Source organism: Bombus flavifrons, chromosome 3 (genome assembly GCF_040668555.2).
Source record: "Bombus flavifrons isolate JBK064 chromosome 3, iyBomFlav1_principal, whole genome shotgun sequence".
Taxonomy (NCBI): Eukaryota; Metazoa; Arthropoda; class Insecta; order Hymenoptera; family Apidae; genus Bombus; species Bombus flavifrons.
In genome coordinates this window covers 13,886,217-13,907,231 of record NC_138444.1, presented here as the reverse complement: position 1 = coordinate 13,907,231, position 21,015 = coordinate 13,886,217, and the positions used below count along the sequence as shown (strand labels likewise).

The window sequence follows — 21,015 nt, the reverse complement described above, 5'->3', positions numbered from 1 at the left end:
AAAAGTTACAACACTTAATCAACATTTTTTATCAACATAAAATTTGAGCTATATAGGTATATAAATGCTAGTTATCACTTATCAGAAATTGCATATAATCAGATGATTTGTTTGTATATTATGTGCATGTCAAGATGTACAAAGTACAATCGAAAATATATAATCATGAAAAATTAATTCTGTAACTGTTTATTTTCATAAAACGTTTCTTTCTCAATTTTTTTTATTCTTTGAAGGAAAAGGAAGATTATACATACAATAAAATATATTTCGTAGAAATGCTTTTATAATTTGGAGGCAATAGATTAAAAACATTACAATACTATGTACTTTAGAAAAAAAGTCAATAAACAAAACAATTACTAATAACATAATTGTGAATGTGTAATAACATGTTTAGATTGTAATAATATTTTTGATGTTAGTGCAATAAAAAATATCAAGTTAAAAAAGGGTTTGGTTAGATCTATTGCGTATGTATATACAAGTATTTAAATATCTTCTTTCTTCTGTTTCTTATAAAATGTCATTTAAATGTTATTTAAATTTAGGTATTCATTGATATATATAAAAATTCTACAAATATCTAAATGATTAAATTAATGAATTTCTCAGGATGACTGAAAAGTCTGGATGTGGTGAATTGCAACAATTGGTTCAAGAAGAAGAATGTGAAGAACCATTAAGTCAAGGTGGAGAAGCTACACCACCTTCCACACCAGCAAGATCTCATCATCCAAGTAAAAATGATACACATAGTTCTCATATATCGGTATGAATTTAGTATTATTTACCTAATTTTGACTACTAAAACATAAATTCAAATGTATCATTTCGAAAAAATGGATAAGTAGGTGATTTAAATAAAACAATAAAAATAGTAAAAGTTTATTATTTCAGCAACAAGTATTATGGGAAACTAATGTACAAACATCACCAATTATTAGTAAAGGAAGTTCTGGTCAGGCAACAAGTCAAGGATCTATGGTTTCTGGCCGTGCTGTGAATCTTTCAAATCATGGTAATCAGTCACGTCTAATGTATATGAATGAGAAGGAAAAGCAAAAACCAAATCGACCAGAACTACCAAAAATAAATCGTCAACATAGAGGTAACTTTGTACTTCATAGTAACATTTAAAAATATTATTTAGAATATAGTAGTAAGTATCCTAAAAATATTTACAACATTTAAATAATATCTTTTTATTCAATTTTCAGTTATATAATGTTACATATTATATTTAATAATACGAAAGTTTATATTTTTGTTAATTAATAATATATTATAATCTTTTCATATATTTTTCTGTTTTAAGTATTGTTATGTTTTCATTATATTTTTTGGTTGTGTTTGGTGTCATTAAATAAAGCTATGGCACCATGCAAACATCATTGCTTTTTGTCAGAGGTTCCTGATGTTCGTCGTATGGAACAAGCTTTATTACAACTTTTGGAAGATTTCCATAGTGGTAATTTACGAGCATTTGGTATGTGAAATATGCTTTTCAATATAGCAAAATAAATATAAAATTGGAATAATATGGAATTGAAATACAGGAAAGGATTGTAGTATGGAACAAATGACAGAAATACGAGAACAACAAGAGCAATTAGCTAAACTTCATTTTGAGTTAGGTCAAAGACAAGGAATTGGTGGAGAACAATCAGGTTTACGACATTCAAGTGCTAATATGAATAATTTGTTGGAATGTCTTCAAGAGCTTAGTGTTTGCATTGAAAAATTACATAGCAAGTAATTGTAAAATATTTATAATATATACAAAATTTATTTAAACATGATATTTGGATAGAAATATGAAAATTAATTAATATAAAAGATAGAATATAATGAAAATTTATGTCCTTTATAGAATGTTTTCGCATTTTGCAAATATTTCACTATACTGTTTTTATATAACCGTACATTTAACTTTCCCAATAATGAAATAATTATATTTCTTGATTACAATGTTTTTATTTAATTTCCTCTTATTATTTTTGTAAATTTAGTTTTATCAAATTTCTTGTAAAATATAGATATATAGTAGTAGCTATTTAATAATATTTAATAAATGATAAAAAGTAAATCACTATGAATTAGTCATATAATCTAGTGAAATTGCATGAAATCTAGTGAAAGTGCATATTTATGTTTAATTATCTATGCCAAACATTTTTTTATAGAAATATTTCATTTCATTTTACTATACATTTTAACAAATTTATATCAGTGCTTATGTTTATGTAATACTCTAAAACTGTAATTTGTGTATTTAATAAAATGACGTAAGTTGTACATTCAAATATACTAAATAATGACAATATTAAAAATTCTTGTTAAAAGTTAGGAAACAAAATTGTTAAAACTTTTCTAAAATTCAATTTTAGTTTTGTATTATCTAAAATATTAATGTAATTTAATGGAAAAAAAATAAATATGGTTTCTGGTATTTATTTGAAAAAAGAATATATCTTTTTTCTACGTTGTATATTATTTATTATATTCACTGTTCCTATAATATATTTATTCACATATATTCTCTGTTAAGAAGAAATCCATTTTAAAATATAATAAACTAATCAAAATTTGTGTATCAAGCAAGTGCATAAAGCTAATAATATTTTCATAATGTATAAGAAAATAGTACATAGGTTCGACGATAAAAGAAATTTATTTAAAATAATACTGAAAGTGTTATGTAAAATAAGTTGTTTTATACATAATTAAATTGTATCGTAAAATAAATGAAGTGAGCACAAGGGTCGCAAAATAGTTGTTTTGAAATGCGATTATTAATCCAACAATCTAACTATAAAATAAAATCTGTTGTTACACACATAATATAATCTCGAATTAGGGAAAATATGTATTTTCCGAAAAAATCTCGATGTGTTTTACGCAATCTTAAATCTAATCTCAATTGATTTTAAACATTCGGAAGTTTATATTGTAGATAGCAGTCATTTCCGTTACCTTGCAGCATTAAAACTATATTTCGTATAGGAGATATTGATGTCATGTAATTTAATCTTTTTGGATATGCAACAAAACGTTATTATCAGTTGAATTTAGTTTTATTTAAAAGTGTTATACTTCCATTCATCTTATTACATGTGTTAAATATAGGGTTGAACTGCAATGTTTTCTTTCCAACCTCACAATCAGGTTTGTATTATCATATTTATATAGCTACAACTGTACAAAAGTTTCCAAAATTCATAGATAGCTTATTAGATAGTCTTTTACATTTGATGACATAACAAGTATATACATGAAATTTATATTGCATGTCTTCCTTAAAAATGTCTTTAAAAATTTCCGTTTTATAACCTTATATGTCTATTACATTAATACAAACTTATGAAATTTTTGTCTATCTCATGTCTTTCTTTAGTAAAAGATAATTTCCTAGATTACAAAATAAATTACTTTCTATATGTGTACATTTTTATTTTATTCAATCTTGAAAATAATTAGAGCAAAATATTTAAAACTTCTTATTTCTAAAAAAGGGAATTATTTCTAGGTGTTATATCATCTGACGCAATTAACTTCAGTAGTTAGTCCAAAATCTACATCATTTTCAGTTAAAGTTAAAAGACAAAATGAATTGAAAAAATCTATGAATGATATCTCTTCCGGTAACTTGTCAGACGTAAGATAATTTGGTAATGTATTACATAAAACCATAATGATGCAAATTACTAAGTTTACTTTTTATTTTAGGCTACTAAAAATTATATTGATACATTAATAGGTAAATTAAACATGTCTAATGTAATTACAATGTTTGATATAAGGACAAATAACGTTTTGGTAGCATTAGATCAAGTTTCTATGAAAATTTTTAAGAGAAATTTAGAAAAAAATAATAAGTGGAAAGTCTATGCATCAGGATTAAATTCCACAAAAAACAAACACAAATATCTATATAAAAGATATATGGAAGAAATTATTTTACCTGCTATGTATTTACCATCGAAACAACATCATACAACATTATGTACCTTTTGTAACAAAAATTCATTTAATCACTATGTACAAATTCGTAGTTTTAGAACAAAACGTAATGTCTCTACTGAATTAGAAAAACAATCATCGTTTATAGATAAATTTAAAAACTTCGTTGGTCATTTCTCTGGAACAGTAAGATCATGTATTATTTATTATCTATATTGATATTTTATATACTTTGTGAATAACTTTCTTACTTCATAGAATACAGGATTAGTACATGCTCTGAAAGAAAAGGACTTGGTAACAATAAAAAATTTATTTAATAGTCAAACATCGACAGAAGAATATAAAAGAATTATATTAGCTTTTATTGAAGGATATGAAGCAGGACTTAAACGCCAAACATATTCAACTTTTGGATGGTTAAAAATACTATGTACTTTCATAATAGGAACTATATTATTAATCTTTTGGTATGGAGGTATGTATTATAGAGGTATAATACAATTTCTATCATTATTTTCTTTGATAACTTTATTTTAATATATTTTTTTGTAGTTACTATCTGTCATTAGCATCTTAAAAAAATATATGTTAATATTGAATATTATCGATTATTTCAAATGAATAGTCATAATAATCTGAAAGTCACTGAAAAATTATTTCACTAAAGAAAGAAGTATTTTTAATATCAACTGTATAATATTAACTATATAATATTAACTATTAAAGTGATAGGGGAACATTAAAGTAGTATTTAAAATATATTAATATGCTTTAGATTATTAATAATGATGTAAATTTTCTTATACCTTTCCTATTGCAGTTTACGTTGTAGGAAGTGGATTACGATTTCCAATGGATGGTGTTAAGTTTAGACCAGAAATAACAGATATAACTTTCAATGACGTTAAAGGAGTAAGTAAATCATTTAAAAGATTCTAATATATCTAAAATCTAATAAATTCTAAAATGAATAAAATCTAATAAGATTTTTCATTTTACTAAATACTGTATATTCATTTGTTTATATACAATTAGGTTGCAGAAGCTAAACAAGAATTAAGAGATATAGTTGAATTTTTAAAAAATCCAGAAAAATTTGTTGCACTCGGTGCAAAATTACCTAAAGGTGTATTACTAGTAGGACCACCAGGAACAGGAAAAACATTATTAGCTAGAGCAGTAGCTGGTGAAGCTGGTGTCCCATTTTTTCAAGCTGCTGGACCTGAATTTGAAGAGATTTTAGTAGGGCAAGGTGCACGAAGAATGAGAGATTTATTTAGTAAGTTATAAACAAAATATTGCGAACACAAAATAAATATTAAAGAAACATTCTAAATCATACATTAAATAAAACAAAAAAAAACTTTTAAAGAAATATTATTAATGGTTTTCAATTTTTTTTCTTCTACACTTTTTCTTTATTATAATTAATATATATTGATTATTTATAAGCCATATTAGTTCGATATATGTACTATATATGTATATTAGGAATTGTACATGCTATTTATAATTCAATGTTATGATCACAACATTCTAATGCTGTCATTAATGTTGTCTATTTATATTCTTTTTCTTATCTGTATCATGATTTAATGAGGAATTATAAAACAATATGCCCTACAAAAGATATTCATTGTTATCTTCATTTTGAATAAAAATTTAAAGAGAAGAAAAGAGAATTTATTTTGATATCATATGTAATTTATATTATGATGTGCAATTTCAATTAAAGTGTCCTGAAAAATTTGTATTATTTATTCATGATCTGTTATTCTTTTTCAGAAGCAGCAAAAGAAAAAGCACCTGCCGTAATATTTATAGATGAAATTGATTCTGTTGGTGCAAAACGAACAAATTCAGCTCTTCATCCATATGCAAATCAAACAGTAAATCAGTTACTTACGGAAATGGACGGGTAAATAAGAAATTTTACCTCTTTATCTTGTAGAATATGGAATAATTTTAAAAATTAATATAGGTTATATGCGAAAGCAAAGGAAATTAATAGAAGAAAAGATAAAGAAATTAATGACTATCTTTTTAAATTTTTTAAAAATAATATATGTATTGCAAGTTCAACAATTTCGTACCACTTTCTTAATGTATTTTCTCAAGATATGTTTCTATCTCATGTGTATTAAAACTAGGAGACTGAATCTACAACATAAACAATATGTATAATATAGTAAGCATATTATGTTTCTTTATATTAGAGTTAAAGAAATGAGTGTAGGATGGCAAAATAGTACTAATTAAGTCATTCATTTCTTTCTCCTATTAATTTTCCTTCTTCTTTTTCTGAAGAAATAAAGTTCAAATTTTAAATTTTGTTACTTATGATTTATAAATTATGACCTTATATATCGATTTTATGTACATTTATTATCATTAATAGTTGTATATCTCTTTGTACTTACAGATTTCTTCAGAACGAAGGTGTTATAGTATTAGGTGCGACGAATAGACGGGATGATTTAGATAAAGCATTAATGCGTCCCGGTCGTTTTGATGTTGAAGTTCTTGTTGATATACCAGATTACTTAAGCCGGAAGGAAATTTTTGATTTATATTTATCAAGAATATTAACACAAGAGGTTGACGCAGACTATTTAGCAAAGTGCACTCCTGGATTTACTGGAGCTGATATAGAGAATATGGTATTCATTTGAAAATAAGCACTAATTTTAGTTCAAGTTAATTTTATTATTATGAGCTTAATTTTAAAAGGTAAATCAAGCAGCTTTAAGAGCTGCTATAAATGATGCTGAATATGTAACAATGAAACATTTAGAATATGCTAGAGATAAAATAATCATGGGTCCAGAAAGAAAACAAAAAATTAAAGACACAGAAACTAATACCATTACAGCATATCATGAAGCAGGACATGCATTAGTTGCATATTACACTAAAGATGCACCACCTATACATAAAATTACCATCTTGTCTCATAGCCATTCTTTGGGACATGTAAGTGTTATAAATTAATAATTGTATTTTTTACTGATATTATATTTCAGTACTCTTTTTTGTATAGACCGCGTTTTTATTTAACGACGAATATCATACAACGAAATCCAAATTATTAGCTCTAATGGATAGTTCAATGGGTGGTCGTGCTGCAGAAGAATTAATTTTTGGTTCTGATAAAGTAACAGCAGGAGCATATAACGATTTTCAGGTATTTTGATATAGTTCATATTTATATTAATAATATCTTATCACATATGGTACAATAATTTAAAAATAAATTACAAGAGCTTAGGAAACAAATTCTAAATACTAAAAATATTCCTAATTTTATTTGCAAATAGTGAAAATTTGAAAATATTACATTATAATCATTGATAATATTGATAATCATATTTCTTAGAGGGCAACTTCCATCGCAGAAGAGATGGTACACAAGTATGGTATGTCTGAAAAAGTTGGTTTTGGTACAATTCGTAGAAATGGTCAAGGGGATGGATTTCAATTAGGTCCTAGCACAAGTGATCTTGCTGATAAGGAAGTGAAGCGCCTTTTACAAGTAAATTTTATCACCATATAATGTTAATTATATCATGTAATATTATTTTTTAACCTTTTACATCAAAATTACTATATTTTCTATCTTAGGAATCATATGAACGAGCAAAACTGACATTACAAAAACATGCGAAAGAACTTAAAAAAGTAGCAGATGCTTTACTTAAGTACGAAACATTAAGCAGTAAAGATGTAGAAGCTATTATTAATGGAGAAAAAATTCCACCTGAGACTTTGAAGAATCAACCACGAATTGTAGATCCGACTGAACATGTATTATAACTAGCATATCGAGATTCAGTTTAAGATGATAAGTAAAATAAATTATTTGGTGCAGTATCGCAATTTACAATCATATTTTATATTACTTTATTATAGTAATTATATTTTACAATTTTCAATTTTACAAATTCAATTAAGATATATCAGCTTTTTCAATTGAGAACTTTGTAATACATAACTTCTATTTCATTATCTAATTACTTACTTCTTTAATACATTAAATTTATATAACAGTTCATACAAATTTATTTTCTGTAATCAATTAATACCTTACAGAGTCTCAACTGAAAATAAATTAAGACAATATACAAATATATCAGAAAATAATATAAATGTGACGAATTATACATAATTACATAAAAATATCAAACTATACATAATTATATAGTAAAACAAAATTTTTACATTACCTAAAATTTGAAGTAATAATCGTACAGTTGGGATTTTTATCAAATATAATTCTGCAAAGGAAATTTTATTTTTCATTTACATAAAATATGTCAATACTATTATTATTGTCACATAAATTTATTGTATGCATTATTAAATTGAAAATATCAATGATCTATTTTTACAATATAATTGTATTCCTGTTACTAATATAACAAAAAATTTTTTTTTTATGTTAGCCAATTTTCGATCTCATGTTGAAAAAATAAATTATTGTAAATTCTGCACCAAAAATATATAGGAAAATATTATAAAGTTGATTATTTTTTATATATTAGAAAAATGCATTGTTTTAGTCGGAAATAAACCATAATTTTATTCAAACTAATATTTACTAAATAATGTTAAACATTCTTTAAAGTATTATATTATTCAATTTTTAACGTGGTTAGCCAATTGTTTGGTTGAAAGAAAATATTTTTATTTGTACAAAATATTCAAACAGATTAATAACATTTAGGCCATATAGCATTAACATTTTATTTACTACATAGATATTATAAATTATACAAAATTATATATGTATCCATATATTTCATATTTCGTATAATCCCTATCTATTCTTTCATCATACGATACAGATCACGCTATTATTATTGCATCTAAATTTACTTCTAATACATTACTATAATTCATTAATGCTTACTCCTTTCGTTTTGTTTAAAATTTAATGACATTGAATTTAGCAATTAACAACGTGTAATATTATTTGACAATGTTTTTAAAATAAAGTTCTATAAAATTCAAATTCAAATGTGTTTTAAATAAACAATTTGCATAAAATATACTATACATATGTGAGCAAATATAAACCACGAAAAATGATCTGTAATATAAATCTATAAGATTAAGATTATATATGTACAATAAACGGATGTACAGGAAAACTCATTTATAGAAGTATTCATACAAATATCACAGTTTACTAACTTTGAGAGAAATCATAACAGTTTAAATTCTCCGAATAATTAATTGGTAATATACTTGATATTAATTGTAATATATATGTGAAAACCAATTCAAAGAAATTCTTGGCTTCAAATAAATTTTTTCAATAAAGAGGTGAATACTATCATTTAAATAATATTGAAGATTGTTATATATTCGATACATCTACATAATAAAATTTTTCTCACTAAAATAAAGTTTTCATACACAGTTAAAACTTAGACATTTTTTCTTAAAAAATAAAAAAGTTACTTTTACTAGCATATGCTGATTGAGTCTTACAAAATTTATATTGATATAATACGAATATATCATAACATAAAACTAATGAATAAAAAAAGAAAATAGTTACAAATATTATTAAAAATACTTTAGTTACAAAAGTACTAATTATAGTAAACATATAGAACCTTTTTAAAGATAAATATTCAATAAGAATAAATATTTTTAACATGTAAGCTAATTTAAAATATAAAGTTCTATATGATATATAAAATTTCATAACATTAAACTTAAAAATGAAAAATATCTATGAAGAATTAATAACGGGAATTTATTGTTATCTTATAAGGAATAAAGAGGGAACTGCATTTGTTATGTTTCTCTTTAATGACTTTTTTGCACCTTTTTTTACTAAAAAAGAATTTTTATTTACAAAGCAAAATAAATTGCCAGTAACACTAGCACACGCAATGGGAATACCGCTTTCCTATTGCTTGATTTAGTCTACCTGACATTCGATCATACAAAATAGGTAGAGAAATTTTTGTTTTTTGTTTTTTCTCATTAACGAAGCAAAAGTATCTTGAAGAATCAAAAAAACGATCCTTCGAAGATCTATAAGCCTCAGAAACGGCATTAGAGCCGCATAATATCGCCAGGTCTATTTTTTTTTCCTTCAATTGAAAGTAATACAAAATCTTTGACAAGAAACAAAACGCAGATCGTTTTATGTGGCAAGATTACGTATATTATAAATATATTTGACGGAAAATAAGCAAGGCGAGTTTTTTCTTCTCTTTTAAAAATTACCAATAAAATCAATCTGCAAGCAACAGTACTTTGTTCACACTTTCTTATTATTTTTCTTTTTCATGGAAACACATTTCTTGTATTTTTATTTTGTTTGGCTATGTAGGATAGTATGTTAATTCATGATGACGTTGAAGAACAGAAAACTCGAAATCAGTAAAATTTGAATGATATTTTACAAATTAAAAAGAAGATCTTTGTGATAATCTATGATCGATGGATCTTGTTTTATGAAAATTATTTCATTCTACGTATTTCTAATCGTGATGACCGATAAATTATTGCATTCTACGATTACGACATATAATATTTTACTGACCTATAAAATTGTCCTACCCCATGCAGTATTGTTAATATTCGAGTAATTATCCATTTGTACTCCATTTTTTCTCCGTCGAAATTTATATTTCAATTCGAGAAAAAAAGATCAATTATTAAACAACACAAGGCAATATTTGTATAAAATTTTTGTTACAAAGGAAAATATATTTCTTTATCGTGATATTAAATATTAACATGGAATATAGATAAATAAAATATCAATAAAGAAAAGAAAATAAACAATTCACAAATCAACAAACTTCCGATGGAGGGAAAAAATACAGTGCAAAGTCAAATTGTATGGTAATTTAGTTATACCATGCCCATTCAAACAATCTTGTCCCATCAGCGTATTTTCATTTTCCATTGAAACAATATAGTATTCAAAATGATGCTCACGATTTCCTATGCAGACAAGATCGCCGTTATTATTACCTTTTCGTTTAAATATAACTATATCTATTGACTGTCTGTGTAAATATGAATGTATATATGTTTCAATATAATTTATTTCCGCTATTTTGTTTTTAATTTTTTTTCTTTTTTTTATAAATCGGTGCTGTTACATTACAGATGTCTAGATACCAGTATCAATTTTAACGCTTCGCATTTATTCTCGTATTATTAATTTGAGCCAATAATTTTATAATATTAATCTTACTGTTCTCCTTTTCTTTGTTTGGCAAATAAAGGATAGTACGATTATTGCACATTGTTAACTGTTTCATAAAAATGTTTCACATATTTTTCATGAATATATCGATATCCGCATCTAGATAAATTCAAATTGTAAATCAAACAGCACAGACAAACCCTGATTACACGATAATATCGAATAATTCCTACCTAAAATCTTTGTGCGTACAACAACAAGTAATATCGTAGTACATATACTTTTTTTTACTTACGAGTTACAAATAGCAGTACTGTTATAGAAATTTCCAAGATCTTCGATCATTTGGTCAAGTTAATGAAAGTCATTTATTCACGTCTAAGAACTTCCTATAATTGCTCGGTTCATATTTTCCATTAATTTTTTCTTTCTTTCTCTTATTTCTTTTTTTTTCTTTTCTTGTCATTTCGCAACCTATGGAAGGTCGAGTCCTCTTTTCTTTTCGTCCATTTATTTAACTGCTAGTTTCAAATCACTACTTGGTTCGTCGAATGATTCTCTTTTTTTATGTTTGTACAATTCACAACTCGCCTTACAGTAAGATTACCGTCTTATTAGTTTTGTTTTAATAGTTTAGAATATTTGAAACTACGTTGTAACTCATTTCATACAAAGAATGTGTTACTCTCGCTGTATTTCAGGCTGCGTGGGAAACTAACGTTTTCTTGTTGCTTATAAATGTGTGATGCAATTACCAGAAATATTTATTAACCTTTTGAAGTATTGCTGATTTCCACTTTTTTCTATATCTTTTTCTTTTTTCTACCTTTTTATTCATTTTATTCTGTTTAAATTTGAATCAATATATAAAAATACGCTTAATAGGCATGCTCGTATAAAGTATCTTTTAATATCTTCCAAGAAATCTCGTTCGATCCTCTATTCTTAATTTGTCATTTAAAAACTTTATGATATGCCGAGAGATTACTTTCGTCGAAAAGTTTTGTTCCTATCTGGGTCATCGTATTGGCTCGATTCATGCTTCAAAAGGTTAATAGAAACGTGCAGGTTACAAATTCAAAACCATGATTACATGCGTAACATTCTAGATTTATGGAATTCGAAATTCTTCGAATTCCCACATACGATTATTTAGTTACGGTATGTGAAATGGCGATTAAAAACCGGTATTAGCAATGTAGTGCCTTTATATGGCAATAGCACAAACCAAAAAACGTATTCAAAATATACTCTGGTCAATCGTAACGTTACGAAAAAATTAGACATACATTCACACAGAAATTACTCTTGTAGATACAAAAACGTAAATTTTAAATAATTCGTTATTTTTTAACTTATTTCATTCCTTCTTCTTTGTATTATTTTTATTGTCATAATAATTGCTTATTTGATTATTAAAATGTTAATCGATTAACAGAAACACGAGATTTGGTTCATGCTATTTAATACGTCAATAGTAACTCTCAAGAACAAGATTTCACAAAAATCATACTATATATTTACATGGTGTTAACATTCGCAACGCCATATAATCCTTTACAGAATGATAATATAGAATTCTTGCAAATGTCGTGTGTTCGTGATCATTTGCGAGTAAATAACGTTTACCCCATATTTTTTATAAAAATCTAATATTTTACGATGTTGAAGCGCATCATTTTAAGACTTCGACGTGAAAAATAATTTTAAGTGATGAAATTCATACAACCGCGATCATACCATACATTTTTGTGTGGATTCTCTACAAAAAATTCTAACTTTTTCTGCTTTGAAAGCTAAGTAATCACGGTAAGTTAGGAATAAAAATCGGTTAAACAACTATCCAATTCATAAAATTCTCGATCAAGAACGCCGTAGAAAAATATAAATTGGCGGTGTATTTATGGTAATTCGGATTTCATTGATGAACAAAACGATATACCAGGAAGACCCGCCATAGTAATAATTATTTAGCAGTATTATCGATGTAGAATCCAGTACGGTACATAAATATGAAATTTTATGTCTTTCGAAGCATTCTTTTTCTTTTCTTTTTGCTTTATCTTTTATTTAAAACAAAAGTGCTCAAACTTCAATTACCCAAATTATTCGAATTTTGATCAATTTTTGGTAGATCATATTAATATTTAAAAATCATATCCAAAGTAACAATTTGAAATCATATTTAAAAAGATGGTAACCGTGAATTTAATAAATTTATTTATATTAATAATAAAGTTTAAAGCACGTGACAGGTCAGAATAAAAGGAAGAGAAATGTAAATATTAACAAACAGTAATAGTGATTTTATGAAGTTTGAATACTTCTGATCTAAAATGTGATGTTTTATCAATCAAACGCAAATTTGACAAATTTATATAGATATGAGGTAAAATAAAACATTTATAAATTTACATACCCGCTTTTTTGCCGTCACTTTGCCGGTCAGAAAAAGCGTACTACATACTGGGTTCAATACCGATTGTTATGTAAAAAGAAGCTCACCAATGTCCAGCAGGTGATCGTAAATATTTCTTAGAAACGCTTGAGTAACAAAGTCGCAATAACGCGTTCTTAAATGACTTAGAAACAAACGTTTCAAAACGACGAATATAAAGTATTTATATAAAATCAACTTCCACTTATTCGAATCTCAAATACTTCACAGCGACGATCGCTCTGTTTGAGCAACTTCTTCGTCATATTTTTCACACTTGAAAACTCAATGTTCCACCAAAGACACCTAAGACTTCACTGAAGACATTTACACTTTTTAGTTTCACTAGTGGCAAATTCAAGAAATATATAATGTTCGAAGATTATACTTGCATCACAGTGATTTCTTTCTCGCTTTACTTACTTTAAAAAATAAGAAATACAAGTCTAAAAAAAATACCATTGGCAGTCACTCATTCTGCTCTTTATATATTGAATTGAATTATGAATACTTATAACTGCGTCAAAATTATGTTCAATTCAATAGTCAATATAGTATTCAACTCTTTTAAAGACATCTTTTTTATATTTGAATTTTCTATCACGAGCTCCTCTCATTATAATGTATGTTAGTATTGTAATTGAGAAGATAAATTAAAGACATTAATTCTGGTATATTTTTGTTATCATGTATGTATTACCTAAGCAGTAAAGATTTATTTAATGTCTCAATAAACGGTAAAAAATGACAAATTCACGTAAATTATATTCATAAATATAAAACAAGAAAGAATTCTTTATTCCAACAAAAACTCAAACTGATGCATCTTTATGTGATCACTGTGACATGTATTATTTGATATTAGCACAAGGAACTAGGATTTAATCGTTAATCCTTTTATACTGCCACTATAATGTTTTGCATATTAAAATGGAATATTTATGCAAATTACTATCATTATAAAATGGAGTCATGCGAACATACAATTTAAGAATTATTTTTCCAACCTTTGGTAGATCACTATGCAAAATCACAAGAAATCCATGAATTACTTTTGTATATGCTTTCAACGATTAGGCTCTGTCACTTCATTAAACAAAGGTGTCAGTGAATCAACATCTTGTAATCCATCAAAATTACCAAGTGGGTCCAAATCATTTGTTTCTGTATCAGTTTCTCCAAGGAAATTGGCTTCAAGCAAATCCACAACATTCCTACATAAACTGCTAGAAGTAGACTCGTTAACAGTTTCATTGTGCAAGTTTAAAGAATTCAGAGTAGGACTTGAGAGCATCGGTTCGTTAGTATCCTGATACGTTTCTTGCGATTGAATTGTATGTAGTGGTGTCGAAGGATATGATCTAGATCCATTACTATCTTCTGTGTAAGATGGCGTATATGTTGATACTGGCACAGGTAATGGTGTATTAGGATAGGAGCGTGACTGTATTATTTTCTGTAATGCTCCACCTACTGGAATATCAAGTACATTTGATGGATCTAACATATCCTCTTCTGATAAGTTTAAATTTGAATTTGGTAAAGCATCCAACACTATTGAATTGTTTTCTATCAAGCCTTCTTCTGCAGGTTGTTCCGGTAAAATTTGCAAGCTTTGAGTTCCTTCTTCATCCAAAATGTTTAATATATTCGTTATGTTTTCAGGTGTAATTTCTTTGTCACCCATTAAGAAATTTTGGTCATCTGATATAAAGTTTGGATCAACGTCATCAAGTAAATATGTTGAAGGTCCTTCTGGTTGACCCATTGATCCAAAATCATTGAACTCACTAGGTACTGGCGTAGGCGCTATGGAACTGCTTGTAGATGGATTAAAACTCTGGCTTTGAAAGGACGATAAGCAATGTTGCGTTGAAATAGGTGACATCAATGCAGGATTAACCATTCTATGTAATGGAACTGATTGTGACCTGTAAAGTTCACTGGTAAATTGTTTATTGTTATGAAACAATTCGCTAATTTCCTGATCAGGTTGACTTTTTTGATAAACGTTTTTAATTTCTTGTAAATTTTCCTGACTTGGATAATTAATGAGTAATTGTTTTTGCGGTGCTAAATCAGAAGATAAAAATGCAGCACACTGTGATCCTTGTCCTTCTCTTTTTGGTGTAACTGAAATTTGCGTTGTACTACTATCCACCTGCACTTCCGACGACTTGGTAGAAATCAACGGTAACTGCGGTGTAGATGACGCTTGTCTAACTAATTCCGGACCACTTGTGGGAACAACAAAAGTATCATTCTTGCTAGTATAAGGCATACTGCAAGATATTGAACGCGATAAGGATTTGTTAGTACGAGCTCTGGAACTACTTGCTTGTAAATTGCTTCTCGACCGTGGCACAGGTGTATTTCGTGGTGAAACGAATGGGCTAGCGTTTGCAGAATTAGATTTGGAAGCGCGACCATTAATAGGTGAATGTGGGCCAGGCGATATTGGCGTAAAATTAAATATTCGACGTCGTGTATTTGGGCTCTGTGGAACTGTATTAGTAATAACATTCGAGTCTTGAACATGTTCTATAACATTCGTTTCAAAACTGACTCTACGTCTGGTATTATTTTGGTTCGAATGGTTTAGTAAAGTTGGTAATATTAAATTGTGCTTTTGAGTGATTTCACGTTTTTCAACATTCTGCCTAATAATAGCAGCAGGTAATACATCAACAGGTGCATGTACAGTCCCTCCTTTCAAATTTTGTTGTAATATTAATCTTAGCTGTGAAACTTTATCAGATCTTGATATTTGTTCATCAATAGCAATGGTATTTGCTTCCACATCTGAACTTGATGAATTGCTTTGTTGAAAATACTGTAATAATTCCTCCTCTTGTTCTTGAGAGTTGTTACCTCCATTCAAATAATCATCTAAAGCATCCGAATCAATAGAGCCAAGTTTCTCAGTTTTACCTGCAAGATTTGAATTCTCTTGCAATAATAGAATCTGGTCTTTAGTTAAAACTGTAGATTCCTCTATTGCATTTGAACTAGATTCAAAAGTGTTGGGACAACCATTTACTTTAATGCAACTTTTGGAACATGTTGATGATTCGTTATCACAGTTTTTAGTAGGCTGATTGTTAACAGCCTCGTTTGTTTTGCACTTGGTAGGCTTCAGATTACTAGCTAGTATCACCGAAATTTTCCCGGGACGTTGTATAGATGTAAGCTTAGGCAACAACACATTGGAATGCTCTACATTCTCTTGTATTTGCTGTTCTGTAAGTTTTGTCTGCTTCTCAGGACTTGTCTCTGATGGTTGATTCAATACAATTGGATTGGCACGCTTTCTGGAATTTTTGGGTTTGATATCTCGCTGTGTATTTACGCAGTTGGTCATTACTACACTAGGGTTGCTATTATTCTGTACGTCTTCAATCGATTGTACCACTATATTATCACAGTTGGATTCCAGGGAGATGTTACATGGCTGACTACTAGTAGCTTTAAAAACTTTCTTCTGCCGATTGGTTACTACAGCAGATGAACTCAATTTCGTTAATGCATTCTGCTGCCCACTCGATACATTTGTACCTTGAGATGACTGATTGGATTTAGTTTTCTTATTTCCCTTATTTGCCCCCGTTTTATTATCGACAGTCTTCTCTTTGTTCTGGTTCTGAAACATTTAAGAAACATTACATTTACTGTTAGTTACCTACATCTTGTTACTTACTAAGAAAATATTTTATACCTGTATAACAGTATCAAGATGACGGTGTTTTTGATCCCTTATATGTTCTCGCTGTTGTAGCTTTCGTTGCAACTGTAATTGTGCTTCTCTAAGCTTCCCAGACTTTCCACTAATAGGTGTTGCACGTATATCTGTATTCGTCTCTGAATATATAAAATAACTTATAATATACAATCAGAAAGAATGCTTCTGAAATATATGACAATCATCAAACCTTTATTTGTCGATGTATTCGAATTTCCTGAAGCACACAATATGCACACAGCAGATAGAGATCGAGTATCAACACACAGACTATCAACAAGATGACGTGCTAAGGCACTCAAAGTTGGAAATTTCAAACCAAGGAGGCTTTCTGCCCATTCTCTGATCAATGTAGATGCAGCTCCCAACATTTCTTCAGTAATATTTTCATCTACTTCATCACCCTAAAAAATTTAAAATTTAATTATAATACAAAATATAGTGTGTGTTTCGTAAAATATAGAGAAAATATACATTATATACAATTTTTAAAACAATTTTGTGTCTTACTGTCTGAGTGCCAGATATATTAGGCAATGTTGGAGGATCCAATTTAACTCTCTTGCGCATTCCAGCATAACAGTAACGTGAATTGCCTCGTGTGCCTAGTCTACGTGGTCGAACTCTTGGATATACTTGTTTCATAACTTTACCGAAATCAGCAGTTGATAAGGGTTTCATAGAATTTCGCATACAATACATACTGTAAATAAATTGAAAACAGAAATGTAAAATAACAAATAACAATAAGATACTCAAAGTTTAATTAATTAATAAAAAACTTTTAGGACAACTTTTAAAACATGTCATATTTAAACTACTTACTTATATTCATCATAAACTTCTTGTTTTGGTAAAGAAACATCTGGATCTTCTTCTAAATGTGTTTTAATCCACATGATAGTTTGATGAATTTCATAACGATTTCCTAATGGATTTAATGGTTGTCTCAAAGGATCAACAGTTCCTCCAGTATTAGTCAATGATAGTGGAAGTTTCAGGTACAACAATAATTTTTCTTCTATTTTCAGTTGTTCAATTTGTGAGAAGATTTCTTGAATACGTGCTTTTGATTCTTCACTGTATATAAAAATCAATAAAGTTGATTTGTATATAATTATGTATAAAACACACTGTATATAAAATTTATCGAATGTACATTGTTTAAAATAATACTTGAATGAAAACATATTTAAAACCATGGTAATATAAAAGCAAAATTTAAATATTTATTCTCCATATATGTGTTTATAATTTACATGTAGTTCTGTTTTAAATACTTATACATAGAATATAATTTTATATTCTATAAAAGAATTATAGCATATAATCAATAAATAATGTTTTTATGCACATATGAAATATGTAATTTTTCTGTAAGTATTAACATAACATGGTAAAATAAATTTAGTAAAGTATAGCTTAAAATAGAATTTGTTTAGTTAGCTTGTAAATTTAAATAAAGAATTATTTTATTTCTATTTCCTCAGAAAATTATATAAATACATCTTTCCTTTTTTTATTATTAGCGAATTACATATATATTTGTCTTATTATAGAATCTTCGATTTCATTTGCATATAATAGCATAAAGTTAAATTAAGTTGAAAATATATTTCAGACACACAATTAATATTAAATTGTTTCAATACTTTCTCAAAAATGTATCGGCTTATGAGTATTTTAGATTATAGATTTCAAACAGAATAACAATGTTTCTCCTTTATTCCTAGTTGCTTGATTTATATAAAGATTATTACTATAAATGGTACTTTTATTTCAAAAGTAAAGCAAAGACATTAAATACTTATGCTAATTTATTTTACAGTATTCATTATTCCATAAAGATAAAAATATATATATTTATACAAAATTTTTATTGAAATACCTTCTCTTCATGTGAAATAAAAATATGTAACAGTGTGATTCTACTTAAACATATATCTCTTATTTAAAACTTTAGGCAATAGTTGAAACTCTGCTTTTATTTATGAATTCAGTTGAAACATCTTTGTGCTCATTATACATTGCATTAAAAAAAGATGTTTGAAATAACTTTAATATTACAGTAATTATTATTATAAATAAAGAGAAATAAAAGAAACATTGTTTTTATTTAGCATGAACATTGAAGAAAGTATGTGTTAACAAAATGTATTAAGTAACTTCAATTTCACAATCACAAACTAAATAAATCATTAAAGAAGAATAAAGAGAAATATAAAAAGAAGCATATAAACAATTAAATTTTTTAATGCAAAATTTCTTTTGGACATTATCACCTAATTTTGTTCAACTTATAATAGAAACATTCAAATAATTGAACAAATCGCAAATTTGGCCAAAAATTCTACAAATTCATTAATGTAAAAGGAAAAAAACATGATACATTGAGAATAAAAAGAAAGAAAAGCCTAGAGGCAGGAGAAGAGAAAATGAGAGAAAAGAACGGGAAGGAGCGAGAGCGAGTAAGCAAGCAAGGGAGGGAGAGAAAGAAAGAAAAAGAGAGAGACAGAGAGAGTGAGTGAATGAATGAGAGATAGAGATAGATAGATAGATAGATAGATAGATAGATAGATAGATAGATAGATAGAGAAAGAGAGAGAGAGAGAGAGAGAGAGAGAGAGAGAGAGAGAGAGAAAGAGAAAGAGAAAGAGAAAGAGAAAGAGAGAGAGAGAGAGAGAGAACAATTGAATTAACCTGATGCTATCTTCGATCATGAGCCGAATTTTGTCGTACTTGGTGGTTGTGCCATGATTTGCCAGAGCCGTGAACTTGGCCGCGATGATATCCTGAAGTAGGTCGTCGTCGTGGAAGCCGTTTGAAAATCTGCCGGCAGCCGGTCGCTGACTCGACTGTAGTTGCTTGTTAGTATCATTAATGCCGGCGTTGATGCTACCGTCACCATTCTCAAGGGAAACGTCAGTTCGTTCCTTCTTAATTCGCCTGCCGTCGAACGCGCTTTCGTCGGCATTAAGCTCGATTCTTGCGGGTGGTTTGCTGACGCAGGGCTTCGTTTGATCATGGTTATCAGTACTCATCGTACCCCGTCAGAGCGGAGGCGCTTCGATTATGTGTGGAAAAATTGATCACCTCCCGTAGGACGACGCGAGTACCCTACCATTTTGTCAGAGTCAGCTGGACTACTTGTTAGCATTGCACTCCCGGTGATTATACATGAGCGCCATTCGAGACCCTCCACTCGCGCGGACCCGACAAGTCGCCGAAGCGCATACAATATGAGAATAACCACCGATCCGTCATACCGATCTCACGAGCAACATTTTATCCATGCCTTTTGGCATAGTTCATTTTGGCGGAATGCTCTTATGCGCAACCCATGACCAACTTTAATATCAGGATTAGTGGACGGTCTACCAGGCACGGAAATCCGAGCACTTTGCGCGTTCTTCAATCGTCATAGATCTTGCGCTTTGTCTTGTGAGTATGTCGCTTCATGTCGCTTTCTCCTACGTGTTAAGTCGTATTCTCATTGAACTTGCGTTTCCCCAAAAAAGATCACCAACTATTGGTAAATAGTTCTCGAAGTTCCATTGAATTTATATATTTTTATCGTATATCTGTATAAATATCGTATGTATTTTATTGTTAATGAGCTCATACAATTTTCAACTTCATAGATTCAACGGCAAAATGTCATTATATTTTTTCTCAACGATCGTTCGTTGCAATTCT

General features: G+C 28.1%; 3 protein-coding genes across 9 annotated transcripts; 2 read left to right on the top strand and 1 right to left on the bottom strand.

The window, feature by feature from the left end:
* Positions 1–61: 61 nt before the first annotated feature.
* On the top strand, positions 62–1,797 carry LOC138178587 (coiled-coil domain-containing protein 28A). Of its 4 annotated transcripts, none has more exons than XM_069110589.1 (5): positions 62–181; positions 616–772; positions 901–1,111; positions 1,409–1,489; positions 1,560–1,797. In XM_069110589.1, the coding sequence occupies exons 1-5, from the start codon at positions 135–137 to the stop codon at positions 1,757–1,759; spliced, it is 696 nt and encodes a 231-aa protein (XP_068966690.1). In that variant the 5' UTR covers positions 62–134; the 3' UTR covers positions 1,760–1,797. The 4 variants fall into 4 exon arrangements, with proteins under 4 accessions (XP_068966690.1, XP_068966688.1, XP_068966692.1 ...); XM_069110587.1 differs by having other exon boundaries at positions 1,373–1,489; XM_069110591.1 differs by lacking the exon at positions 62–181 and adding an exon at positions 195–473 and having other exon boundaries at positions 1,373–1,489.
* A 1,151-nt stretch (positions 1,798–2,948) lies between these two features.
* YME1L (ATP-dependent zinc metalloprotease YME1L) lies at positions 2,949–8,023 on the top strand. Of its 3 annotated transcripts, none has more exons than XM_069110568.1 (12): positions 2,949–3,168; positions 3,530–3,658; positions 3,730–4,149; positions 4,222–4,441; positions 4,799–4,878; positions 5,002–5,245; positions 5,752–5,884; positions 6,389–6,626; positions 6,697–6,939; positions 7,007–7,150; positions 7,343–7,498; positions 7,588–8,023. In XM_069110568.1, the coding sequence occupies exons 1-12, from the start codon at positions 3,142–3,144 to the stop codon at positions 7,777–7,779; spliced, it is 2,226 nt and encodes a 741-aa protein (XP_068966669.1). In that variant the 5' UTR covers positions 2,949–3,141; the 3' UTR covers positions 7,780–8,023. The 3 variants fall into 3 exon arrangements, with proteins under 3 accessions (XP_068966669.1, XP_068966668.1, XP_068966671.1); XM_069110567.1 differs by having other exon boundaries at positions 2,950–3,168; positions 4,787–4,878; XM_069110570.1 differs by lacking the exon at positions 2,949–3,168 and having other exon boundaries at positions 3,532–3,671; positions 4,787–4,878.
* Positions 8,024–8,566: 543 nt separating this feature from the next.
* On the bottom strand, positions 8,567–20,769 carry LOC138178569 (DNA-binding protein RFX7). Of its 2 annotated transcripts, XR_011172745.1 has the most exons (7): positions 20,020–20,769; positions 18,145–18,399; positions 17,830–18,022; positions 17,510–17,723; positions 17,296–17,438; positions 11,439–17,220; positions 8,567–10,935 (listed from the first exon to the last, which is right to left on the bottom strand). XR_011172745.1 is itself a non-coding variant. In XM_069110552.1 (6 exons), the coding sequence occupies exons 1-6, from the start codon at positions 20,358–20,360 to the stop codon at positions 14,647–14,649; spliced, it is 3,720 nt and encodes a 1,239-aa protein (XP_068966653.1). In that variant the 5' UTR covers positions 20,361–20,769; the 3' UTR covers positions 8,567–14,646. The 2 variants fall into 2 exon arrangements, 1 of the variants encoding a protein (XP_068966653.1); XM_069110552.1 differs by having other exon boundaries at positions 8,567–17,220.
* Positions 20,770–21,015: the final 246 nt, after the last annotated feature.

Bases quoted from the DNA above. Each gene is read 5' to 3' on its own strand.
- LOC138178569 (XM_069110552.1), bottom strand. From the start codon at position 20,360: ATGAGTACTGATAACCATGATCAAACGAAGCCCTGCGTCAGCAAACCA. The intron at 18,400-20,019 runs GTTAATTCAATT...TTTTATATACAG, and splicing joins ATGATCGAAGATAGCATCAG to TGAAGAATCAAAAGCACGTA. The intron at 18,023-18,144 runs GTAAGTAGTTTA...ATTTATTTACAG, and splicing joins GAAGTTTATGATGAATATAA to TATGTATTGTATGCGAAATT.
- YME1L (XM_069110567.1), top strand. From the start codon at position 3,142: ATGTTTTCTTTCCAACCTCACAATCAG. The intron at 3,659-3,729 runs GTAAGATAATTT...TTTTTATTTTAG, and splicing joins CTTCCGGTAACTTGTCAGAC to GCTACTAAAAATTATATTGA. The intron at 4,442-4,786 runs GTATGTATTATA...TTCCTATTGCAG, and splicing joins ATTAATCTTTTGGTATGGAG to TTTACGTTGTAGGAAGTGGA.
- LOC138178587 (XM_069110587.1), top strand. From the start codon at position 135: ATGTACAAAGTACAATCGAAAATATATAATCATGAAAAATTAATTCT. The intron at 773-900 runs GTATGAATTTAG...TTATTATTTCAG, and splicing joins CACATAGTTCTCATATATCG to CAACAAGTATTATGGGAAAC. The intron at 1,112-1,372 runs GTAACTTTGTAC...CATTAAATAAAG, and splicing joins AATAAATCGTCAACATAGAG to CTATGGCACCATGCAAACAT.